Source organism: Psittacula echo (genome assembly GCF_963264785.1).
Source record: "Psittacula echo genome assembly, chromosome: 2".
In the NCBI taxonomy this organism is placed as follows: Eukaryota; Metazoa; Chordata; class Aves; order Psittaciformes; family Psittacidae; genus Psittacula; species Psittacula echo.
The window spans coordinates 57,687,889-57,709,035 of record NC_137737.1 but is presented as its reverse complement, the minus strand read 5'-3'; the positions used below and the strand labels follow the sequence as shown (position 1 = coordinate 57,709,035).

The 21,147-nt window shown below is 46.2% G+C and overlaps 3 protein-coding genes across 3 annotated transcripts in view; 2 read left to right on the top strand and 1 right to left on the bottom strand.

Annotated features, from left to right (window-relative positions):
* Positions 1-2,905: 2,905 nt before the first annotated feature.
* On the bottom strand, positions 2,906-10,262 carry ACKR2 (atypical chemokine receptor 2; the record flags this gene model as incomplete). Its single annotated transcript, XM_080609637.1, is given in 10 exon segments — positions 2,906-2,971; positions 2,973-3,034; positions 3,037-3,664; positions 3,668-3,922; positions 3,926-4,002; positions 5,625-5,682; positions 6,287-6,333; positions 6,336-6,416; positions 9,583-9,701; positions 9,787-10,262. Coding segments are annotated over 10 exon segments (1,869 nt in total).
* On the top strand, positions 9,981-16,669 carry HIGD1A (HIG1 hypoxia inducible domain family member 1A). The gene is made up of 4 exons (XM_080610765.1): positions 9,981-10,061; positions 11,812-11,919; positions 14,809-14,943; positions 15,690-16,669. The coding sequence occupies exons 2-4, from the start codon at positions 11,817-11,819 to the stop codon at positions 15,737-15,739; spliced, it is 288 nt and encodes a 95-aa protein (XP_080466891.1). The 5' UTR covers positions 9,981-10,061; positions 11,812-11,816; the 3' UTR covers positions 15,740-16,669.
* Positions 16,670-18,558: 1,889 nt separating this feature from the next.
* The window catches only part of CCDC13 (coiled-coil domain containing 13), a gene marked incomplete at both ends in the record, with an annotated part of 29,652 nt that continues 27,063 nt past the window's right edge, over positions 18,559-21,147 (top strand). Inside the window, one exon of the mRNA XM_080611516.1 lies at positions 18,559-18,773. Within this exon, the coding sequence (XP_080467642.1) occupies positions 18,559-18,773 (215 nt within the window). The remainder of the gene's footprint in view (positions 18,774-21,147) is intronic.

Below are 21,147 nucleotides of genomic sequence, written 5' to 3'. Positions count from 1 at the left end.
CACTCTCTATATGAAAAGATGTAGTAAACCAAAAAATATTTACTAGAATGTGAAAAAAAAAGTATTTAATAAGGAGATAGGACAAAGTGCTGTGAGCAGGCATGGGGAATGCTGCTTACAGCCCTTTTTACATCCCCCCCTTCCCCCATTCCCCCCACCTTTGCCCTTCCCCTGAGCATCCCATCATAAGGTTTGCCCAATCCCATGAGCCCTACTCTGTATGGGATCACAGTCTTTTTTGTTTTCAATTCCCAGCTGCATTCTCCTTCCACATTCCCTCTCAGTGACCTGACCCCTGCAGTGACGGACACATCACAGTATCAGATAAATATTTACTCTGGGTTTGTTGGTTTTTCTGTTGGGTTTTTTGTTTGTTTGTTTTTTTAAAAGTGCCCAGCCCTACCATTGTGGAAACCGTTGGCAAGAAACAGCAGTGAAAACAATCCACCTTCCTTGATTAACTCAAAGGCCTTTTTGATCCAGTAGTCTTGTCTAGAGATAAAATTAAGGTGATGAGTGTTTTCTCTTAAATTATTGATTTTATTTGTACAATTCTAGGCAACTCCCAAGTTCAATAGCTCTCCAGGCTGGAAAGGGCCCATGTAAGGTTCAAGAGTATCTGGGGTGAATAGTATCTTTAAATAAAGGTCAGCAAATTAGTAACTTTGAATTTAAAGGCTATATTGGCTAATAAGGATTGGCTAACAGCTATACATGTTCTTCTGTTCAAGGCTATGCCTCTCTCTGTGGTGTTGCAAAGCCAATATTTATATTAAAGATGGTATCCGTGGGTCTTTCTATCTTGTCAAAACAAATCTTTGAGAAGGCAAATACCTCCACCACTGTTCTGCTAAGCACAGTTGTTTTTTTTTTTTCTCTTTCTCACTGGTTGTTACTGGTTTGTACTTTGTTGTTGATCAAACTGATCTCTAATCAAGGATCTGTCCCTTGGAATGACACAGTTTCCTGCTCAGCAGATCTGAGTGTGACACAGCTCTCCATAACGGAGAAACCTGTCATTGGTCAGATAGCTCCATTTAAAGGTGCCTAATTCCTCATGTTGCCTCTTCTGGTAGACAAAGGGATGAGCCCAGTTGAACACAACTACCTGGCAGATGGCGAAAGCCAGGAGAAGTAAAGCCACCCGTGAGGCTGAGCTTCAGGCCACCTGTGTCTGGCCTGAAGAGTGTGGCAAATCCATTTAGGCACATGAAAAACAAGGAGGTGGTTGGTGACAGCCAGCATGGCTTCACTAAGAGGAAATCCTGCCTGACCAATTTGGTGGCCTTCTATGATGGGGCTACGAAACTGATGGACAGGGGCAGAGCAGTTGACATCATCTACCTGGACTTGTGCAAAGCCTTCGACACTGTCCCACACGACATCCTTGTCTCTAAATTGGAGAGACATCAATTTGATGGGTGGACCACTCGGTGGATAAAGAACTGGCTGGATGGCCGCATGCAAAGAGTTGTGGTCAATGGCTCGATGTCTGGCTGGAGACCGGTAACGAGTGGTGTCCCTCAGGGATCGGTGTTGGGACCGGTCTTGTTCAACATCTTTGTGGGTGACATGGACAGTGGGATTGAGTGCGCCCTCAGCAAGTTTGCCGATGACACCAAGCTGTGTGGTTCGGTTGATACGCCGGAGGGAAGGGATGCCATCCAGAGGGACCTTGACACGCTTGTGAGGTGGGCTGATGCCAACCTTATGAAGTTTAACCATGCCAAGTGCAAGGTCCTACACATGGGTTGGAGCAATCCCAGGCACAGCTACAGGTTGGGCAGAGAAGAGATTCAGAGCAGCCCTGTGGAGAAGGACTTAGGGGTGTTGGTTGATGAGAAAAGGAACATGAGCCAGCAGTGTGCGCTTGCAGCCCAGAAAGCCAACCGTACCCTGGGCTGCATCAAAAGGAGTGTGACCAGCAGGTCGAAGGAGGTGATCCTGCCCCTCTACTCTGCTCTCGTGAGACCTCACTTGGAGTATTGTGTGCAGTTCTGGTGTCCTCAACATAAAAAGGACATGGAACTGTTGGAACAAGTCCAGAGGAGGGCCACGAGGATGATCAGGGGACTGGAGCACCTCCCGTATGAAGATAGGCTGAGAAAGTTGGGGCTGTTCAGCCTGGAGAAGAGAAGGCTGCGTGGAGACCTCATAGCAGCCTTCCAGTATCTGAAGGGGTCCTACAAGGATGCTGGGGAGGGACTCTTCATCAGGGACTGTAGTGACAGGAAAGGGGTAACGGGTTCAAACTTAAACAGGGGAAGTTTAGATTGGATATAAGGAAGAAATTCTTCACTGTGAGGGTGGTGAGGCACTGGAATGGGTTGCCCAGGGAGGTTGTGAATGCTCCATCCTTGGCGGTGTTCAAGGCCAGGTTGGATGAGGCCTTGGGTGGCATGGTTTAGTGTGGGGTGTCCCTGCCCATGGCAGGGGGGTTGGAACTAGATGATCTTAAGGTCCTTTCCAACCCTAACTATTCTATGATTCTATGATTCCCCAGCCCATAGCACAAGCTGGAGGATGATAGCATGGCTCTCCTCCATCAGATCCTTCAGACCCCTTGGGATCTATGAGGGGAGAAGTTCCACACAAGTTTCAGTTTGCATTTTAATGGCACAACATCTAGACAGGCTGCTCCTTCATTCACTAATGCCTCACTTACTCCAGACAGGAGCTGGGCTTCTTCCACATTAATAAAACCTGGTCAATCCCTTTATAACAATACCAGTTACAACAGAAACAAATCTCTCACGTACTTTTCCAATTCCAGTGTGGAAAATCCTCATCTCGATGCCGGTGCTAAGATGAAATATCCAGTTACTCACCAACTCCATCACACAGCCATGACCAGTAAAATACAGTATACAGGGCATACACACAGTGTAAATAATGTAAATATTTATCATGCATTTGTGATACTCAACATTTCTATCTCAGCTGCGTATCTGCTGCAAGACTGGCTTGTCTCTTGAAGGCTGGATGTCAAAGAAAGCACTTCTCTGGAATATGGCCTGGGGGATCTTCCATATGACCTGAATCGTTTTTTCACAAAGGCATATAGAAAGGGGTTAAGACAGCAGTTGACAAAGGACAAACTCTCCATGATCTGCATGGCATAGTCCAGTTGTCTACTGCTTTCACAGCTCCTGATCATGCCAACATCTTGCAGGGAGTGAAGGATGAGGACAATGCTGTAAGAGAACCACAGGACAAAGAAGACACCCACCAGAGTAAGGACTAAGCAGAGTGCTCTCTTTGAGCCAGGCATCTGAGACATAGTGAGGACACATGCTGTGCGGGAATAGCAGAACATCATGAAGAGGGAGGGAAAAAGGAAACCCAGGGTGTTTTGCATGACCCAAAAGACAACTTTCCAAAATAAGTGATTCTGGCCATAATCATGGGCACACACGATGGTTTTGTTGTGGATTTGTGTTGTGCTGGTGAAGAGACCATCAGGAATGGAGAGAAGTATTGAAAGGACCCATCCCACCAGCAAGATGAGGATGGACTTCCTCCATGTCATGGAGCTATTTGGACAGCAAGCATGAACTATCTGCAGATACATGTCCAGACTCATGCAGCTCACAAAAAAGATACCACTGTAGAAATTCACAGTGTACATGGCATTTAACACTGGGCACAATATGTCCCAGGTCACTCATTGAGAAATGTACAGAGCCCAGAAAGGAAGGGTTAATAGCAAGAAGAAGTCTGAAAACACGAAGTTCAGCAGATACATCTCGGTCAACTTTTTTTCCTTTTTGATGTACATAATGAGAACAATAAAGAGGAGGGCATTCCCGGCCAACCCAACCAGGAAGACCACAGTATAAAACAATGGCAAAAGTACTCTGCTGAAGGAGAGTACCTCTTCATTTTTGCAGAGGCCATACTGCTTGTAATCCTCCTCGTCCAACTACTCATACAGATAGTCACTTGAATTGGCAGCATCCATCAAGGCTGCAGCGGTTGTTGTTGCATTTGACAAATGGCTGCCTAGAGCAAAAGACAAGTGAAGGGGATCAAAATGTTATTACAACTAACACAGGAAAGGCAAGCATCACATTATGGAGCATTTTCCTTTAGTTCATAGGTTTAAATTTCAGCCACTTTCTGATAAGTATTTTGTATCCTCCACTCCTTGGCCTTTCCCTATGGCATGGGGACAGCTGTCTACACATAAATATGCAAATAAAATAAAATAAAATAAAATAAAATAAAATTAAATTAAATTCTGGTTTCTTTACTCTAACACATTAAAACTTGAAAGCAAAAGAGCAGTCTCCTCTGATATAACTCCCCACTTCCTCCTGATGCCACTGCAAGCTTTTGAGGCAGTTTCTGCTCTAAATTACAGGAATCCTCCACAACACCTTGTGGTGAGCTGCTTTAGATTCACCCAGGTCACTACTGAGAAAGCAGCATCTCAGTTCTTGGTGAAGCAGAACCTGCCACTGACACCTTTACGCTGATCCAGCTGCTCCCTCAGGTGAAATGCTGAACATCTCACTCCTGGTTGAACACTGATCCCTCTCAATGCCAACTCTAGGACACCAAGCTATGGATTTTTGTAAAAGGTATTAGGAAGTGGAAAATATGGTTTCATAAAATCATAGAATGGTTTGGGTTGGAAGGGACCTTAAAGATCATCTAGATCCAACCACCTGCCATGGGACACCTTCCACTGGACCAAGTAGCTCAAAGACTTAACGAAGGTAAGGACATGTAGGCATCAGAATCAACTCCTGAATCAAGGTCAGAGGTAGAGATTTAGCTGGAAGGATGTTGCTGGAGTTGATCCTGCATGAGAGGATGCATGGGCTGAAACACTGCTGACCGAGGAGGGCGAGGGCCATGAGGTCGGCCACTCCCCAGGACTGAAGGGTGGTGTCAGTGTTTAGACAGCTGCAATCCAGATTTCAGGAAATAATGACTGATTTGGAGAGCTTCCTACTTCTGCAATCTGATTTTCAGAAAAAAAAAAATTAAAAAAACCCACACCAGAACACTAAAAGGGTTTCATTTTCTAAAAGCCATCCCAACTGGGCAATGGCTGTCACTAAAAAGCCTGTCTCGTGCAGTGGGAGATGGGATCTGCCTGAGCTACCTCCCGTCAGTACCATGAAGTTTATTGTGGGGTTTAAAAATCAAGCCTAATCTCCAGGCTCTGAAAGTAAACCAAGGCTGTCACAGAGAAAAATGGTGCAGATACCACTTCACCCCTAAACCATACCATTTTTCAGCCATGGCCAAAGATGCCCATCTTTCTCTTGGGGCTTATTCTTCCAGCAGTCCAAAACCAGGCATGACTGTGTAGCTCCCTGCCTGCACTCACTCCTGCCTTGCTCTCTTTGACAATATTTCTCCCACTGCCCAGGAGACCTGCAGCCACCAAGTAACGAGAAAATGAAACTGCTGGTCCTTGGTTGTGCTACACATCCCAAGGGGTTCATACCCCACGGTGGCTCTGCAACTTCTAGGTATGGCTCCCTCCCCACAAACACCCCAGGAAAGGGGGCACCCCTCAACACAGGTTAAGCAAAGCACCCAAGGCTCAGAGTGGGGTGCTGAGGAAGCCTGTGGGTGTGCAGCTGTAAGGGGTGAAGTTGTGGACATACCTGTTGTGGTCCCATGTCTAAAATTGTTTAAATACCCATTCCAGGCAGTTCCAGGCAGCTGAAAAGAAAACAAAATTTGTTTTGGGCTGGATTGAAATGTTTTCTTGATGTCTTGCAGTTCTTTGGTGAGTGCCACAGGGCACTCAGACAGAGCAGCCACAGAGAGCAGAGATCTGCTACGGGAGAGTGATATAATAAGACTGTTCTGGGAATTAGCTTTTATATATATATATTTCAGAGAAAATCCATGCTTATCTATATGCAGCTCTGACTGTATGCCTTTGAAAGGAAACCAAAGCTTCCCACCCTTCTGAACACAGCAACATCCACCAAGATTCGCAAACACCTCTCCCCACACATCCTCTGCTCCTACAACAGGACAAACCATCTCCAAAGTTTCCATTTCTGGGTCTCTTCCAGCCCACCAGGATGCCTTTTCTCCCTTTGCCGCATCTTCCCCTCTCTGCACCATGCTGGCACTGACATACACATGCCCATCCTATAGCTCATAGTGGAAAACTGACAACATAGACTGAGCTCAGAGATCAATTCCAAGCTTGCTGAAGCACCAGTGCCTAGGAGCTGGCTCAAGAAGAAAATGGAATCTCTCCAGGTTTCTAATGCTGCTTTGTCTACAAGTAAGAAGGAGAAAATGCACTTACAGGAGCTTCTTCTCCTGTTCCCATGCTGCCAGACGCTTGAATCAGCTTTTAGGAACCTCTTTTACTTGTGTAAGAGCATGGGCAGGAAATGTGAGCTCAGCGTGTCCTCCCTGGTTTTGTTCTGCCTTTCCTGGTGTTAATCAGTGTGTGACAGCACTGAAGGAATCATCTCCACCCCACATTTGAGCATGAATCCCTCTACGATATCTAGAACTGGCACCTGCACCCAGAGTTGGGCTTTGGCACTTGAGATACCCCTCAGGACACAGCGCCTTCTGCCACAGGTGCCATGAGGACCCAGCACCCATCCTTCATAAACACAACCTACTCTTGTATAGCTGGAATCAGACTTCACATTAGGGATGGCCCGAGCTGCAACGGCCAAGGATCCATGTCAGCACAGTGTGAATATCACTAATGGATCCCGTGCACCCCAACATGTGTGGGCTGAGTGGTGAGTCCACCCACAATATAGTCTGAAGTAGGTTCTTCTGGGATGTGCCAGACCAGGGTCATCCAGACAAGCACACAGACCAGCCACTTGCTTAAAGATAACCAGTTGCTTTTGCTCTTCTCTCCATTTTTCCATGCATGCTTTTCGCCTGTGCTCCCTGATCCTTCACTTTTCTTTGCCCCATCTCCTTCCAAATAAGCCATATTTTTCTTTCTCCCTGTTCCATCTGGATTTGCTGCATACCAACCCCAGATGTGGCAACAAGTTCCCTCTTGTTATTTTGTTTTCTAAAAGCTTTCATTAGTGGAAACATTTGTGGCTGTAGAACAGATGGACATTAAGATTAGATCATGTCCACCATGCTCACATCCCAGCTCCCCTGGGCAGGACTGGGTCTGCTTGGTCTCTGCACTGAGAGGCTCTCAGGGCTGAGCCCCTGCTGTAGAAATCTGCATTTTTTTCCAGGAAATCTGAATAAGCCACATGCTACTTGGATGGTGCAGAGTCCTCCTCCCTTGCAGAAAAGAAATGGTTACCAGTGGGGCTGTCGGGCCGTGGCAGCTCTGTGGGGACAATCACAGTATCACAGTATGCTAGAGATTGGAAGGGACCTCAAAAGATCATCTAGTCCAATCCCCCTGCCAGAGCAGGAACACCTAGATGAGATTACACAGGAATGTGTCCAGGCGGGCCTTGAATGTCTCCAGAGAAGGAGATTCCACAACCTCCCTGGGCAGCCTGTTCCAGTGTTCCGTCACCCTCACTGAGAAGAAGTTTCTTCTCAAGTTTAAGTGGAACCTCTTGTGTTCCAGTTTGTACCCATTACTCCTTGTCCTATCATTGTTTGCCATTGAGAAGAGTCTGGCTCCATCCTCGTGACACTCCCCCTTTATATATTTATATACACTAATAAGGTCCCCCCGCAGTCTCCTCTTCTCCAAATTATAGAGACCCAGCTCCCTCAGTCTTTCCTCATCAGGGAGATGCTCCACTCCCTTAAATAATCACATGTCTTTGCAGGCAGTGACAAAGCCTTGAAAGTGGTACCAGAATAATGAGCTTATTACCGTGGTTGAACATGCAGAGATCGACAACAGCAGAGATGTGCCAGCCTCCTGGCACTGCCACAGGGACTTTGGGGGAAGCTCCACGGCACAACCCTTTCCTTGCCTGTCAAAGGTGTCTCTGATGAAGTGGATTATTGGAGAGGTTTTAGAGCATCACTATTGTTGAGTGGTCACCCTCCAGCTCATTTCCTTCATCTCATCATCAAACAGGGCCACAGGGAACACTCTGACTGTGCCAAGGCCATCCTCCATGCCAACTCTGGTGTGCTTTATAAACCCCAAGCCACCTTGGTAAAAATGGGAGAACAGAGCAGCAGCGATCAGCACAGCTCCAAATCCAACCTGCCCCATGGTAGGTGAATTCGTAGAGAGAAATATATTATTTTTACCCATCTTTGTGTTTGCTGCCATCAGCTGGTGCACACGTGTGCCTGCATTTAAAAGATAGCCTATAATATATATATATAGGCAGTGTACAGATTAGCAGAGAGCAAGAAGCTGCTTGCAAACCTGAGGCGTCAGCCACACACACAAAGGTGCTACAGCTGACAACAGTTTCATTAGCCCAGCAATTAAAATGAAATAAGTTTTGTGTTTTAATTGAGTTTCTCCCCTACAGCACATATTGCACAGATCAGCAGGGATTTAAATGTGCCTCTAAGAGTCACTAGAGAAATTAGCCTTCACGGTAATCTATTACAAGATTTTAACTCAATTTGGGAGCTGGTAATTGCATAGATCTTTTAAATCTATTTTATTTTTTAGACTCTGCAGAGCCCTAATGGCTTTGGCAATTAAGCTAACCAGATTACTGGTAATGGTGAGCACATTAGAGAGATACACGGCTACCTGAGCTGTTTTCTTTTATGTTTCTGAAAATGCCATGTCAGTGGTGGGGTGGCCCTGCAGGAGCAGCAGCTCTACGTCCCCCGCTGCTCAGAGATGGGGAGACACAAACACTGCACCGGAGCACTGCAAAACCAGTCAGGGGGTTGGGAGAAAAGGACTCTGCTATTTTGCTCTGACAAGCTGTCCCCTGGTTTATGTGAGGGAGTTAGGCATCTTCAGGATCCTAGATTTTTCCACTTGCTCCAGAGTCTGGTTCGCTTAAAGTGAGAAGCAATTTGTAGATTGTCTTCAGACTTCAGAATCCACTGCCTGGCATACAGCAGGTGCAAAACAAGCTCTGCTTGACAGCTGGAATGCAGGAAAAAATCGTCAATGAGACAGTTGACTATCAAGACAACCAGATCAGGGGAAAGCTGGCCTCTGACTTTGCTCTCTGCTACTGAGCTTCCACCTGATGTCACAGTGTGGGTTTATATTGACATGAGAAGTTTTGAACTGGAGTTGTTTATTCTGGAGAAGAGAAGGCTCAGGGGGACCTTATCACTCTCAACAAGTAACTGGAAGGAGGTTGTAGTGAGGTGGTGTCAGTCTCTTCTCCCAAGTAACAAGCAATAGGTCAAGAGGTAACCTCCTCAAGGGTAAGTTTAAGCTGCATATTAGGAAAAATTTTGTCACTGAAATGGTAGCCAGGCATTGGAACAGGCTGCCCAGGGAAGTGGTGGAATCACCATCCCTGGAACTGTTCAAAACCGTGTAGATGAGGCCCTTAGTGATACGGTTTAAGGGTGGACTTGGCAGTCCGGGTGTAATGATTGGACCGGATGAGCTTGAAGGTCTTTTCCAACCCAAATGATTCTACAGTTCCAAGTTACAGGAAAACAGCAAAGCTGTTTTCCCATCCTCCAAATGACAGCCTAAACCCCTACTTTCGGGGGTGAAACAAGTCGCCGAGTTCAACACAGAGCCTGTGTGTTTTGCAAATCCTAGACGCTCGTGCCCGGCCGCGACGGCGAAAAGGCTCAGCCTCGCGCAGGGCCCCGCCCAGCTGCCGGTTTAGCAGGTCTGAGGGGCGGGAAGCGGCTGGGCTAGGCGCGGCTGGGCTGCGCTAGGTGCCGGGTCTGGATCCCCGCCATGCCTCCACGCCCATCGCAATGCGAAGAGTCCCGTGAAGGCATCCCTCCCCGGCCCGCGGTGCTAGCGGCCGCTCTCTGGATTGGCTGTCGGCGGGTGGCTTGCCGCGCGGCATGCTGGGAGTCGTAGTTCTTCGGCCCGACAGGAGGGAGCCTAGGGCCACGGAGGCGGGGCGCGCCCTGCCAATAAGAGGCGGGGGGTGGGGCCAGGCGCGCATACGCCGGCCGGTATCGGGATTCGCGAGGGCAGCCGCGGCGGTGGTAGCGGCATTGTGGTGAGGACTTGTCCTTGGAGGGTAATTGGGGAGGGGACTCGAGGTGGAGACCCGAGAGCTGGGGGAGGGCATCGGGGGCAGATGGGCAGAGGCCCGCGGTGGAGTGAAGGTGAATGGGGCTGGAGTGGGGCAGAGGCCTTGTGTGGAGTACGAGGGCCTAGTGCGGGTCTGGGCGGGGGGAAGGCAGCCCCGTGGTACCATGGGGTGCTAGGTCCTGTCACATGCCTACCCGTGGCAGAGCCGCCCCCTGTGGGTGGTCGCACGGGTGCCCCGCGCCTCCCTGCTGCGGTATGGGCCAAGTCAGGGCAGTGATGTGCCCCACGGCCACACGAGGTGAAGGTCACGGAAACGTCTCACGGTGGACAAATTGCTTCACTTCGCGGTATGCTTCCCTTGTGTGAATCTCACCTCCGGCTGTTTCCGCCTCTCCAGCGTGACGGAGGGGTGGGGGGTTTGTGTATGCGCTCTCAAGTTTCCTTCTCCGAATGAGTCAGGCTAAAATATAACTTCCATTTATCAAATAAGGGTAGCGGTAGGAGGCACAGAAAGGCCAAATCCTTCGGCCTGCAGAGGCTTGCGTGTTTAGTTTAAAACCCAGACAGTCTGTCTGAAATGGCTGCTAACCGGGGAATACTGCCACATTTGAAGTGTATCTTTTGCATGTTAATTTAAGCCCGTGCTTAAGTTAAATTGTTGATGGCTTATTTTAAGAGCTTGGAGTACATTCATGTGCCCCCAAGCTGTACGTGGCTGCTGAGCCTGTTTATGGCAAAACGGGAACAATACAGGTAGAGGTTTTTCTAGCAGAGACCTTTGTGATGTTGTTGAACTAACTGTGCTGGCAGAAACAGTCACTGATTGAAGAATGATGCTTGTGTCAAGCACTGAAGGAGGAGCAGATTCTCGGGGCAGCTGCAGTGGGGACAGGACAAGAAGCTGGCAGGTTTTGGTGGATGGTCTCTCTCTCTGGTTTGGTGATGATGGCTCTGGGAGTAAAGCCCTCCTCATGGCCATTGCTGCTTTTTCTTTAGCTAGGGGGCATGTGATAAATCACCTGTGCTGCAGTGTAAACTCTGATCATCCTCCTGATGTGCCCCCACATGAGTCTGTGCCAATCAAGGGCTTCAAGACTTGCTCTGGCTTTTCCACAGCTGCCACTTTACATTCTTGAGTTCTCCAGTAGGAGTTTGAAACCTCATTGAAGTGGTGGATGAGGTGGTAAGAGGTGTAGTGACCAACAAGCTGCCAGGTAGGGCTGACCTTCTGCAGCAGCTTATGCTTTCCCCCTGAGTGCTTCAAGTGCCGCTCTTGGCAGGGAGTGAAAGAGAAGAAATGAACTTCCCTGAGGTCAGAGCTGCTGTTAGGGAATTGTCTGTGGAAATAAAGCAGTGTGGTGGAGGATGAAAGTCCTGAAACGGAATGCAGGCAGTGACCAGAGCTTTCAGTGGCTTTGTGCTGCTCATGAGGGGCAGCTGGGGTCTGTAATTGTGTGAAAACCATGGCAGAAATTGTTGCTTCAGCACTTTCTCTTTTGTCCTGTCCTTCCCTTTCCTGGTATGCAATGGTCTTGCTTTCCAGGACTTCACTTGAATTAATTCATCTATATGTAGCTCATCGGCTCGAGTCTAGCTGTTGTGCTTTTATCTTGCTACTCAGTTCATTCATGGACTATGTAAGGGAATTTATTTTTCTAAAAGTTCTCTTAACTTGTTATTTCTAAATCCTGAAGAGAGACTCTTTGTCTTCACAGCCACTATGTCGTCTGGCCAGAAATCCGTTTTCCCCGAGTATGAGACTGAAACCAGTCAGACGTCAAAGCTGTTAAGAAAATTTAAAGAGACGCCATTTGTACCAATTGGTAAGTATAAAGATGAATAAATGTGTTTACACATAGATCTTTCATGGCCAATCAGTAGGGTTAATGCTGTTTACCTTTTTCCCCCATTAATAGGATATTACTTTGAGATTACTTTGTTGTGTAGGCTTTTCGTATGCTGACAGCAGTATTCCTTCTGCTCAGAATGATGTTTGCTCTGCAAGAAACAGGGAAATTAATGAGGCTTGTTAGCTTAAGTAGAAACCTCAGAAGGTACAATTGCAGGTGGAAAAAAAACCCAATCCGAAACAAAAAAAAAACCAGCCAGCCAGTAAACCCTGAAAGATTGATTAGGTGAGCTTAAAAAAGGACATTTACATGATCCTGTTAAGTGGTAAAGACTGTGTTTTCTAGCCATTCTGGAGTGTACGGTTGGTGGGAAGTACGTGATCTTTACAAAGTGACTTTAAAGCCAACAAAATACAAACTAGAAGTGTCTAAAATACAACCTGCCAGCTAGATGTGCCACCCTTCTCTACTGCTATCCTTAGTTTAAAATGCATTTTCTTAGTAGGTTTTGCTGTGCCCCAGCTTGAGAAGGCTGTTAAAGTTTTCAGCCTCTCTGCTGAGACCCTGAGAAAGCCTCAGAGGAGGGAGAGGGTCAGTTGTGTTCATCCCAAGAGCTTTCCTCTGACTGAGAACCGCCTCTGACATGAGACACGTTTTGATTTCCAGCCACCTAAAATGGAGAGCAGTCAGGTCACTTGGGGTGAACTCTTTCAGGCGTTTGCCAGCAGATATCTGTCACCAGTCTGTGTGGTCACAGGACTTTGCTTTCCACTTCCTAGGGTGTACTGTGAGCTCTGTGAGTTCAGGTTCTCCTGAGCGGATTGGCATAATTTAACCTTCAGCCTATGCTGGAGCTAGTTTGAATGCCCAAAACCTCTTAATTGGTATTTAATGAAGCTGCCATGTGGGTCATGCACCAGTGAAGGGTTTATGGCTTCACAAGTGGAACTGGTAATACTCCTGTTCAGGGAGACAAGCTGTCCAAGCTCTCATTGGTAAAATATACACTACACTTAAAACTTGTCAGCCTCCTTTGTGCTGTGTAAATAATCATCCTAACTAGGAAATGAAGTGGATGGAATTGGGAAATCTTGTGCATTGGCGGTCTGTATTCCATGAGACCATCAGTATACACAGGTTGGAGCTGGCATAGCCAGGGCTATAGTTGTTCTGTTGAAGAACAAAAAGTTAATTCTCTCCCTGTGAAAAACATCTGGCTGAACCTCCCGCCCCACATCACAGGACCGGTAATGCAACTTGTCCTATCCCAGTGAAAGCTGTCTATGTGTGACAACACCTAAAATAGCAACCTCAGTAGGACAGTGGATATGTCAGGCTACACCCACATGCTGGGGGTCAGAGCTGCAGCTGAGTAGGGTTCTTGGATGTGAGCTTCTGTCCTGGAAAGAGGATGCAAGCAGCACTTACTCCTGAAAAATATCCAGGGAACTCTGAGCTACTGCTTTGGCATTTTAACGCTAGTGGAAATCCTAGAATGGTTTGGGTTGGAAGGCACCTTAAGGATAGGAAGAAGTTCTTCCCTGTGAGAGTGATGACTCATTGGCACAGGTTCCCCAGAGAAGCTGTTGCTGCCTCATCCCTGGCAGTGTTCAAGGCCAGGTTGGACAGGGCTTTGAGCAACCTGGTCTAGTGGAAGGCATCCCTGTCCATGGCAGGGGGGTTGGACCTAGGTTATCGTCATAGAATGGTTTGGGTTGGAAGGGACCTTAAAGACCATCCAGTTCCAAATGCCCTGCCACAGGCAGGGATACCTTCCGCTTGACTAGGTTGTCAAAGCCCTGGCCAAGTAACAGCTGGAGTTCAGACAGCAGGCAAACAAGAGATCTGAAGATCTCTAAAGATCTGTATTCTTGCCATTGTTACCAAAACAGTGAGGCAAATAGCTGCAAAAAAGCAGGGGAAATTTTAATAATTTATTACAGCAACTAGCTCATTAGCTCATGTTTGGGAAGGATTTATTTGATCATGTAAAGGCAACCACGAAAGCCTTTAAATAACAAAAATAGAATTTTTCATTGTCTAAGGTTGCCTCATAAGAGTGCCCCTGTTCTGCCCTAGCCATTTTTATGTGAAATTTTGTGTGAATGGCAAAAGGTGCCTCTGAAACTGCTCTTTTCTTGTAGGAAGCAGGAAATCTATGGAAAGTATATGAAGATCTAAAATGGTATTTACCGCTACAGTCTTACTTAGTCTTGGGTCATTTTCTATTGTATGGATTTCAGTTGAACTGTTTTGTACCATCACATGGTTGACTGGTTTTGGCCCCATGAAATCCTGTTTCTCCTTGATGTCATTTAATTTAAAAGCTATTTTTCTATTTCATAATGTAACATAATCTAGGAATTATATGATGTTCTCTGTAGCTTGTCTCTGTGTATGAAAATGACAATCTCTTGCTCTTCCTTTGCACTGACTTGTGCATAGAATGAGGGGACACTTGAGTGGAATCAGTACAAAGGGCAAGACTTGTCATCCACATAGAAACAGCAATTTGACCAAAGCATGCTTATTTTAGGACTGGGGAAACACCAGGGGATGTTTAGCTTGGATATTAGGAGAAATTTCTTCATCAAAAGTGTTATCAAGTATTGGAACAGGCTGTCCAGGGAAGTGGCTAAATGGCCATCCCTACAAGGATTTGAAAGACATGTAGATGTGGCACTTAAGGATATGGTTCAGTGGTGGCCTTGGCAGTGCCTGGTTGACAGTTGGACTCAATTTTCAGGGTCTTTTCCAACCTAAATAAGTCCGTGATTCCCAGACTATTTTGTTTAGATGGGTCACTTCACACATCCCTGATGTTGATCTCGACTCAGAAGGATGCTTGCCTCTTTCTTGCAGGGATGGCTGGCTTTGCCGTGTTGGTTGGGTATGGACTGTACAAATTGAAGCACAGAGGTGACATGAAAATGTCACTTCACCTGATTCACATGCGTGTGGCAGCCCAGGGCTTCGTCGTGGGAGCGCTCACGTGTGGTGCGTACTGAACAGGAGGACCTCTCGCATCTCTTCTCTTAGTGGTTTACAACAGCGTGCATGAAACGTTGGGGTGAAGTGTGCCATCTGTTACATTTTTAGGATGTTTATGCTCATGACTGGTGTTTGCTCAGACTTCCTGGAGTAGTGTGGATTTTAACTACACATTTAATATTAAGCTGTGCTAACTCTGAGAGTAGAAGTTTTGACTGCTCTTAGATGTGGAAAGTATGTGAGGTTCTGCAGATGTTGAAATTAAGAGGCAAATAAAATGAAAGAATGGTCTGACAATATTTCCCCTTGTAAATATGTTGCTGTTCCTGAATGTAGCACATTGGAAGATCAGTTTATGTAGAGTGTAGTATTATATATTTTTGTATATATATTTTCTGGACTGAATGTACCAGTGTATACATCCCAGGTCTCACCTAAGTATTTCAGCTATGTATGTGTGTCAGTGCCTATCCCGTGAAACACTATTGATACTGTATTCCCAGAAGTTACAACAAAGAAGTCTGACTACAAAGCAAACTAGAATTGGCTTGGGATCAGCATTTTCATATACAGTATAATTTCATATCAGATTTCTCTGTATATGAAGAAGTCAATGTTGATCACTGCTATTAAAAAAAAAAAAAAAAGAGGAAGGGAAACATATTTCATGGCTGAGACTCTCTCTTACTGTTCAGATTGAAACCCGTTATTTCTTGTTTAGCAAAGCTTTCTGATTGTGTTTGTGTCTCTAGGTGTGCTGTATTCAATGTTTCGGGAGCATGTGCTGAAGCCCAAGGAGTAGCAGAAGGCTGATTGAAATCTCTGTCCTGGTGGTGGCCTGTGTACTGCAGCTACAAACCTCCTATCAAGGGGTTCTTGAGGAAAAACAAAAAACATGATATTAGAGAATTGCCCTGTTGTATATATTTGGTGTACAGAACACTGTCTTGGAGCTGGCAGCCTAAATGATTGTGCAATGGGGTAGAGGGTGCCAGGGTCTGCTTCTTTGATTGACATTAGCATATCCCAGCTTTTAGGGGATATAGTGGAGTACAATGCCTTTACCTTCTCCTCAACTATCAATTCTTTCCTAAAATTGGTGGCTTCTTTTGCTGCCATTGCCCAAAACCACAGTCTGAACTAGCTTCTATGAGGCCTTGGGCAGCATGTGGAGGCCAGGCCTGTAAGTGTTGTGAATGTTTTGCTGTCATTTTCTGTCTTTTGTATTTGTCAGCCTCCAACTTTGTAATTTAGAAGCTTCTAGTAGCACTAAATGATTTCTAAAATATTGAGAGAGATATGAACATCTATTTTTTATTTAAGGCATAAGTATTCAGTATGTTGCAGCTATTTAAATGTTATATTTATTCACTGTTAATGAGGACACAGGATCCCTATTTTTACTATAGATTTTCAGCCTCTTGAATTGCTATATTTTGTAACTTTATTTACAGTGCTCTTCTGAATAACATTTAAATGTAACATTTAAAATAGATATTGTGGAAATTAAACCTTTATTTGGTGTTATAACGCTTTCAGCTGAAGTATATGATCTAGCTCTGATTTCTGTGGTATCATTCCCCATGGAAATTTTTAACCATTTAAGTCTGAAAAGGCCCCATAATCTTTGAGGTGTTAAAACCCTTCTCTGTCAATTGCTACTGTTATTTTACACTCGGACCCCTTGTATCTCCAACAGCAGTCACAAAAATAAATATGTTGAGAAATCCAATTTGTAAAAACCTCATTTTCTCCTCTTAGCTTACATTCCATGGTGACAGTATGATGTCTCTGTAGCAAATACAAAAATACCACAAAGTCTATACTGCACCTCTGTCTGTGACATTGTACAGCCCAGTGGGAGATAAAACGTGAATAAATGTATGAGCACTAGAGGTAACAAGTGTTTGGCTATGGATTTGTTGGGGGGCGCGGCCCCTGTGCGTGCCTCCTCTTGCAGAGGGATGAGGTGAGGTCCTGTACCCGGATAAAAATCGCTTTAGAGGGTGCTTTGCTCCTGGAAAGGGTATTCTCAGCCAGTACAACTTCCCTGTTCTCGGCTGCTCTCGCAATTCTCCCTCACTGGGGACGAGCGGCGAAGGAGTAAGGAAACGCCCCTCCACCGCGCAGAGACCATTTCCAGTCACCGCCTTCCTCCTCCCCCTCCACGGGACGGGTTAACGACCACCCCCATTCCCTCCACCGCCATACCCCAAGAGGTCGGGCTTCTACCGGGAAGGGGCGGTCTTGTGGGCGGCTCATTGGAGCTATCATGGCGGCTGGCCTGAGGGGTAGGGCGCATGCGTGGCCCTACCCTTCCCCTGCTCTGATGGCCTGGGCATCGTTGCTACGGGAACCGCGTGGGGCTGCGGCCGTGCCGGGAGCCGGAGCCTGAGCGGCCGGGCCCAGTGGGCAACCAACTGCTGGGGGTTCCCTGCAGCTGCCCTCGGGGCAGGGGAAGGCGGTTTCGGTAGGCAGAGGGGTGGAGAGGTGCGGGGGAGGCAGCGCGGTCCTGCCAGGCCGCAGAACAAGGCGGGCTTTGCGCGGGGAAGAGAGGGACTACCCTCTCCCCACACATCGGACCTGCAGCACAACCCCTAAGCCAGGTTTGGACTCGGCGCCCAGGCAGGTTGTCGGGCTAAAGATTGCCCCCTGGCCATCACTCATACCCACGGGGCTTGTAGCTATGCAGAGGCGCCGGACTCTGCTCTCTGCACTTGTCAGTCCATAGTGCACCCTGTCCCGGTGCAGGTTGCAGTGCGTCCCTGCCCACACAGTACAGACAGGCACAGAGGGACGTGGCCCGTGTTTCTGCACTTTATCAGGGTGGTTGCTACCCTAGTGTCAGAAGGGGCGTGTGTTAGTTACTCAGCAGATAGCCTTTGATAGTTTTTACTGATTGTTCTTCCTAGACCAAAGGTGCACTTAGGTTTTTTGCTGACGGTAAATGTCAGACAGAAGGAGAGGCGGCTGGAATACATCAGAAAACTGCTCATCTTTAGTCATACTTAGTAAAGCTCTAGACATTTAAATGGGTAGCAGTATTATCGCTTTAATGTTATCACTTAATGCTTAGAAATCTGGGGGGAAATACAAGTCACGCCCTTGGTGTCTTGTGCCCAAAGGGAGCATTAGGATAAACAGAGATCTTCATCCTTTGTCAGTTCCACATTAACCCAAAAATGGAGGGATCTGCACCTTTCTTTGGAACATGGGATGGTTGCCAATGGTTTGTGTTCACTTTAGTGAGTGTACCATGGTGGCCTGCTGCACTTTTGGGTTTGACCCCAGCTTGCTTTTCATTTGTTTTCATTAAAAATGTTTACTTAAATGATGTGTTTAAAAACATTTGAAAACATTTCTTTTCGGATGCTAAAGTGGAAAAGGCCCCAAAACTTTTTTGAAGAGTGCTTGAGAACTGTTTATAGGAAAAGGCACTTGAAGCAAGGCAGTGGGGTTGAGGATCCCAGTGACTGAGAGGAGGAGGTGACAGGGAGGCTGTGCAAAGGTCAGTGAGGGAAAACTGCAAAGCAGTTGCTAGAGGAGGATGTTTTTCAAAGAGATGTTGATCTCTGCTTGCTGTCGATTTTTATCTTCTTCTTGTTATGCTTTCAGTAAACAATGGAGTCAAACATAAAAGAGAATGAACATTTTAAAAGCCAATTTAAGGCTTATCAAGAGCAACAGCAAAGGCGGCTGCAAAATCTAATGGAGAAGAAGGAAAAGCAGAATGGTCAGAAAGGTGATAATGACAATACAAAGGAGACTTTCAGAATCCCGAATGATCTAAACCTCTTTGAAGCTGGACAACCTTTAAATGAAGATGGCAGCAAAAGGTAAAGCTGTAGCAGCACCATTTCTTCAGGAAGTCACAGAAGTGTATTTAGCATATGGTCTTATGAAGCTCATATTAAGTTGACAGCACGCTTTCTCTCTTCACATATCAGGCTTTCAGTATGCTAATGTCATGGTTCCCAGGCTGAAAGTCAAAAACACAGCACTGCACCAACTACTAAGAAGGAGAAAAATGACTGCTACTGCTGAACCCAGGACAGCTGAGAAGACTTTCACTGTCCCTAAAGTGTCTATCCTTAGTTATGTTTATCCCACTATGATGTGCACTTTATTTTCAATGTCTCACAAATGAAGTGGAAGGACAGAGGGGTTAGGAGTGACATGCTAGGAGCAGCTAGGTACTATCTGTCAAAATCCAGTCATTCAGGATCACTAACTCTGTTGGTTAGTTCCTATGTAGCCTTGTAAACAAACAGGTTCCCTACGTGAATAATTTCCAGAGACAGATAAGGGCAAAGAAGCTAACACGTGCACCTCGGAGGCTTGCAGAAAAGTATTTCCCTGGCTATCTTTGCACTACAACCTGACTTAGTAGATGAAAAGACAGCCAGCTATGTAGGAGGGTGTCATAGGCAGAGTTGCCTCATGGTTAAGATACTTGATAGGGTTGTACAAGGTAAGGTTTTAAATCTTACTGGGGACAGGGGGTTGGGTCTTACCTCACCCATTGGGGCAGTATCTGGATTACCAGGACATTGGACATTCTGGTGTGGATCTCCTTTGATCTTGTTTTTAGAGCTGAGTTACTGGAGCAGAGAATTGAAACTTCAGCTGAGATAACTTATCTGCCTCCTAGGATACAGTTGGTCAGTCTTCCCTTCTTACCCAACTAATGTTTTTTTTCCAAACTAGAACAGGTCTGAAGTTGGATACATCCCAAAGATGTCTGCAGTGTTGGCTGGTCAGGGATATGCTCCGTGTTAGTGGTAAAGCCAGCTGAAGAAATTCCTGCTTCTGCTTCCCCCTTGCAGCTGTGCTGATACAGCTGTTTGCTGGAAACTGGATTCACTTTCTGGAGCAAGTGTACTTTTATCTCAGGTCATTTCAATGAGGAGGAGCTGGCAGCTTTGCCAAAACCAGCAGATCATGGGTGGAAAACCACGATTAGGCATATATCTTTGCAACAGTTTTATCTCCCAGCGTCTGGAGTGGGGAAGGGCACCTCTACCAAAGTTTATCAAGCCACTCACTAAGGTTTATTCTTTCCTAAATGCTGATCTTCCCTCAGTGTTACTCTGGGCAACTCCCTGCTCAGCTTGTTTCTGAGAATTGCTTCCTGAAATGGCCAAGTGCATTAGCTGCAGCAGAGCTTCTGTGCAGATGCAGGGAGTCCAGGGGTGAACCACTGAAACTTGTAGGTGCTTCTGGAAATGTAGTGTTCATGCTGCTCATGAAGTCTGTGTGGAAACAGGGAGCTGCTCTCTCCATTGCATCATACATTGCATACTTCACACGAGTCCCTCAATATGGCTGTTGGATTTGCCAAGTTTTGCTCCTGATGTGACCTCTACCAGCTCTCCTCTTCCCTTCAACATTTTGTTCTGATAGTATATGGAAGATTACTATGGAGATGTTATTTTAATGTATATATATTTATTTTATTTTTTTAATGGAGAGGGAGACTGATTCCCATAGCTCAGATATGGATTTGTCTAGTGGAGGAGAAGGCGTAGGTGCTCTCATAGCACATCCTGGTGCAGTGTGCATTCCCTGACATGCAGAGTATAGGAGAGTCCCAGCAGTTGTCTGTTATTTACAGTCCAGTAGTTTAGGTCTGAGTAATTCAAGAGCTGTTACATACCTCTGTTTTCAGTGACACTGAAAGTCCCCATTTGACATTGCAGGTGTAGCAGATTTATCTGGATTGTCCTTTGCTTATGTACTTCTGTGTTCAGCAAAAAAGGGGTTATGAGTGTGTCAAATCCAGGCAGAATTTGCTTCTGGAATGGATTCACCAGGATGTACTTTGCAGTATTCCCATGACAACACATTAGAAATTTGTTCCAGAATAACAGGACTCCATATGGTCCGCAGTGGCAATGATTTCAGCACGTCAGTGTTGTTTATAGCAGCAATGGAAAACATTCTCCCCTCAGAAGTTTTGCTTCCTCTGAGCCTTGGGAGTTTGTTTTACCTTCCTCTGTCCTACTCCCAAATTTTGTTTAGGCGAGTGGTTAGCTGAAACTTCTGTCTTTCTGGTTTGTTCTTTCTGTCATGTTATCCTCCCTACTGGAGGAATGGTTGGACTTGATGATCTTAAAGGCCTTTTCCACCCTGGTTGATTCTTTGATTCTATGATTCTGCTCTGTTTGGTATATTTAAGATTAAGTGATTCTTGACATCACGTGAAGAATT

What these genes read in the sequence shown, in the direction of transcription:
- HIGD1A (XM_080610765.1), top strand. Translation starts at nt 11,817, where the DNA reads ATGTCGTCTGGCCAGAAATCCGTTTTCCCCGAGTATGAGACTGAAACC. An exon ending in GACGCCATTTGTACCAATTG is followed by an intron (nt 11,920 to 14,808) that starts GTAAGTATAAAG and finishes TCTTTCTTGCAG; the next exon opens with GGATGGCTGGCTTTGCCGTG. An exon ending in CGTGGGAGCGCTCACGTGTG is followed by an intron (nt 14,944 to 15,689) that starts GTGCGTACTGAA and finishes TTGTGTCTCTAG; the next exon opens with GTGTGCTGTATTCAATGTTT.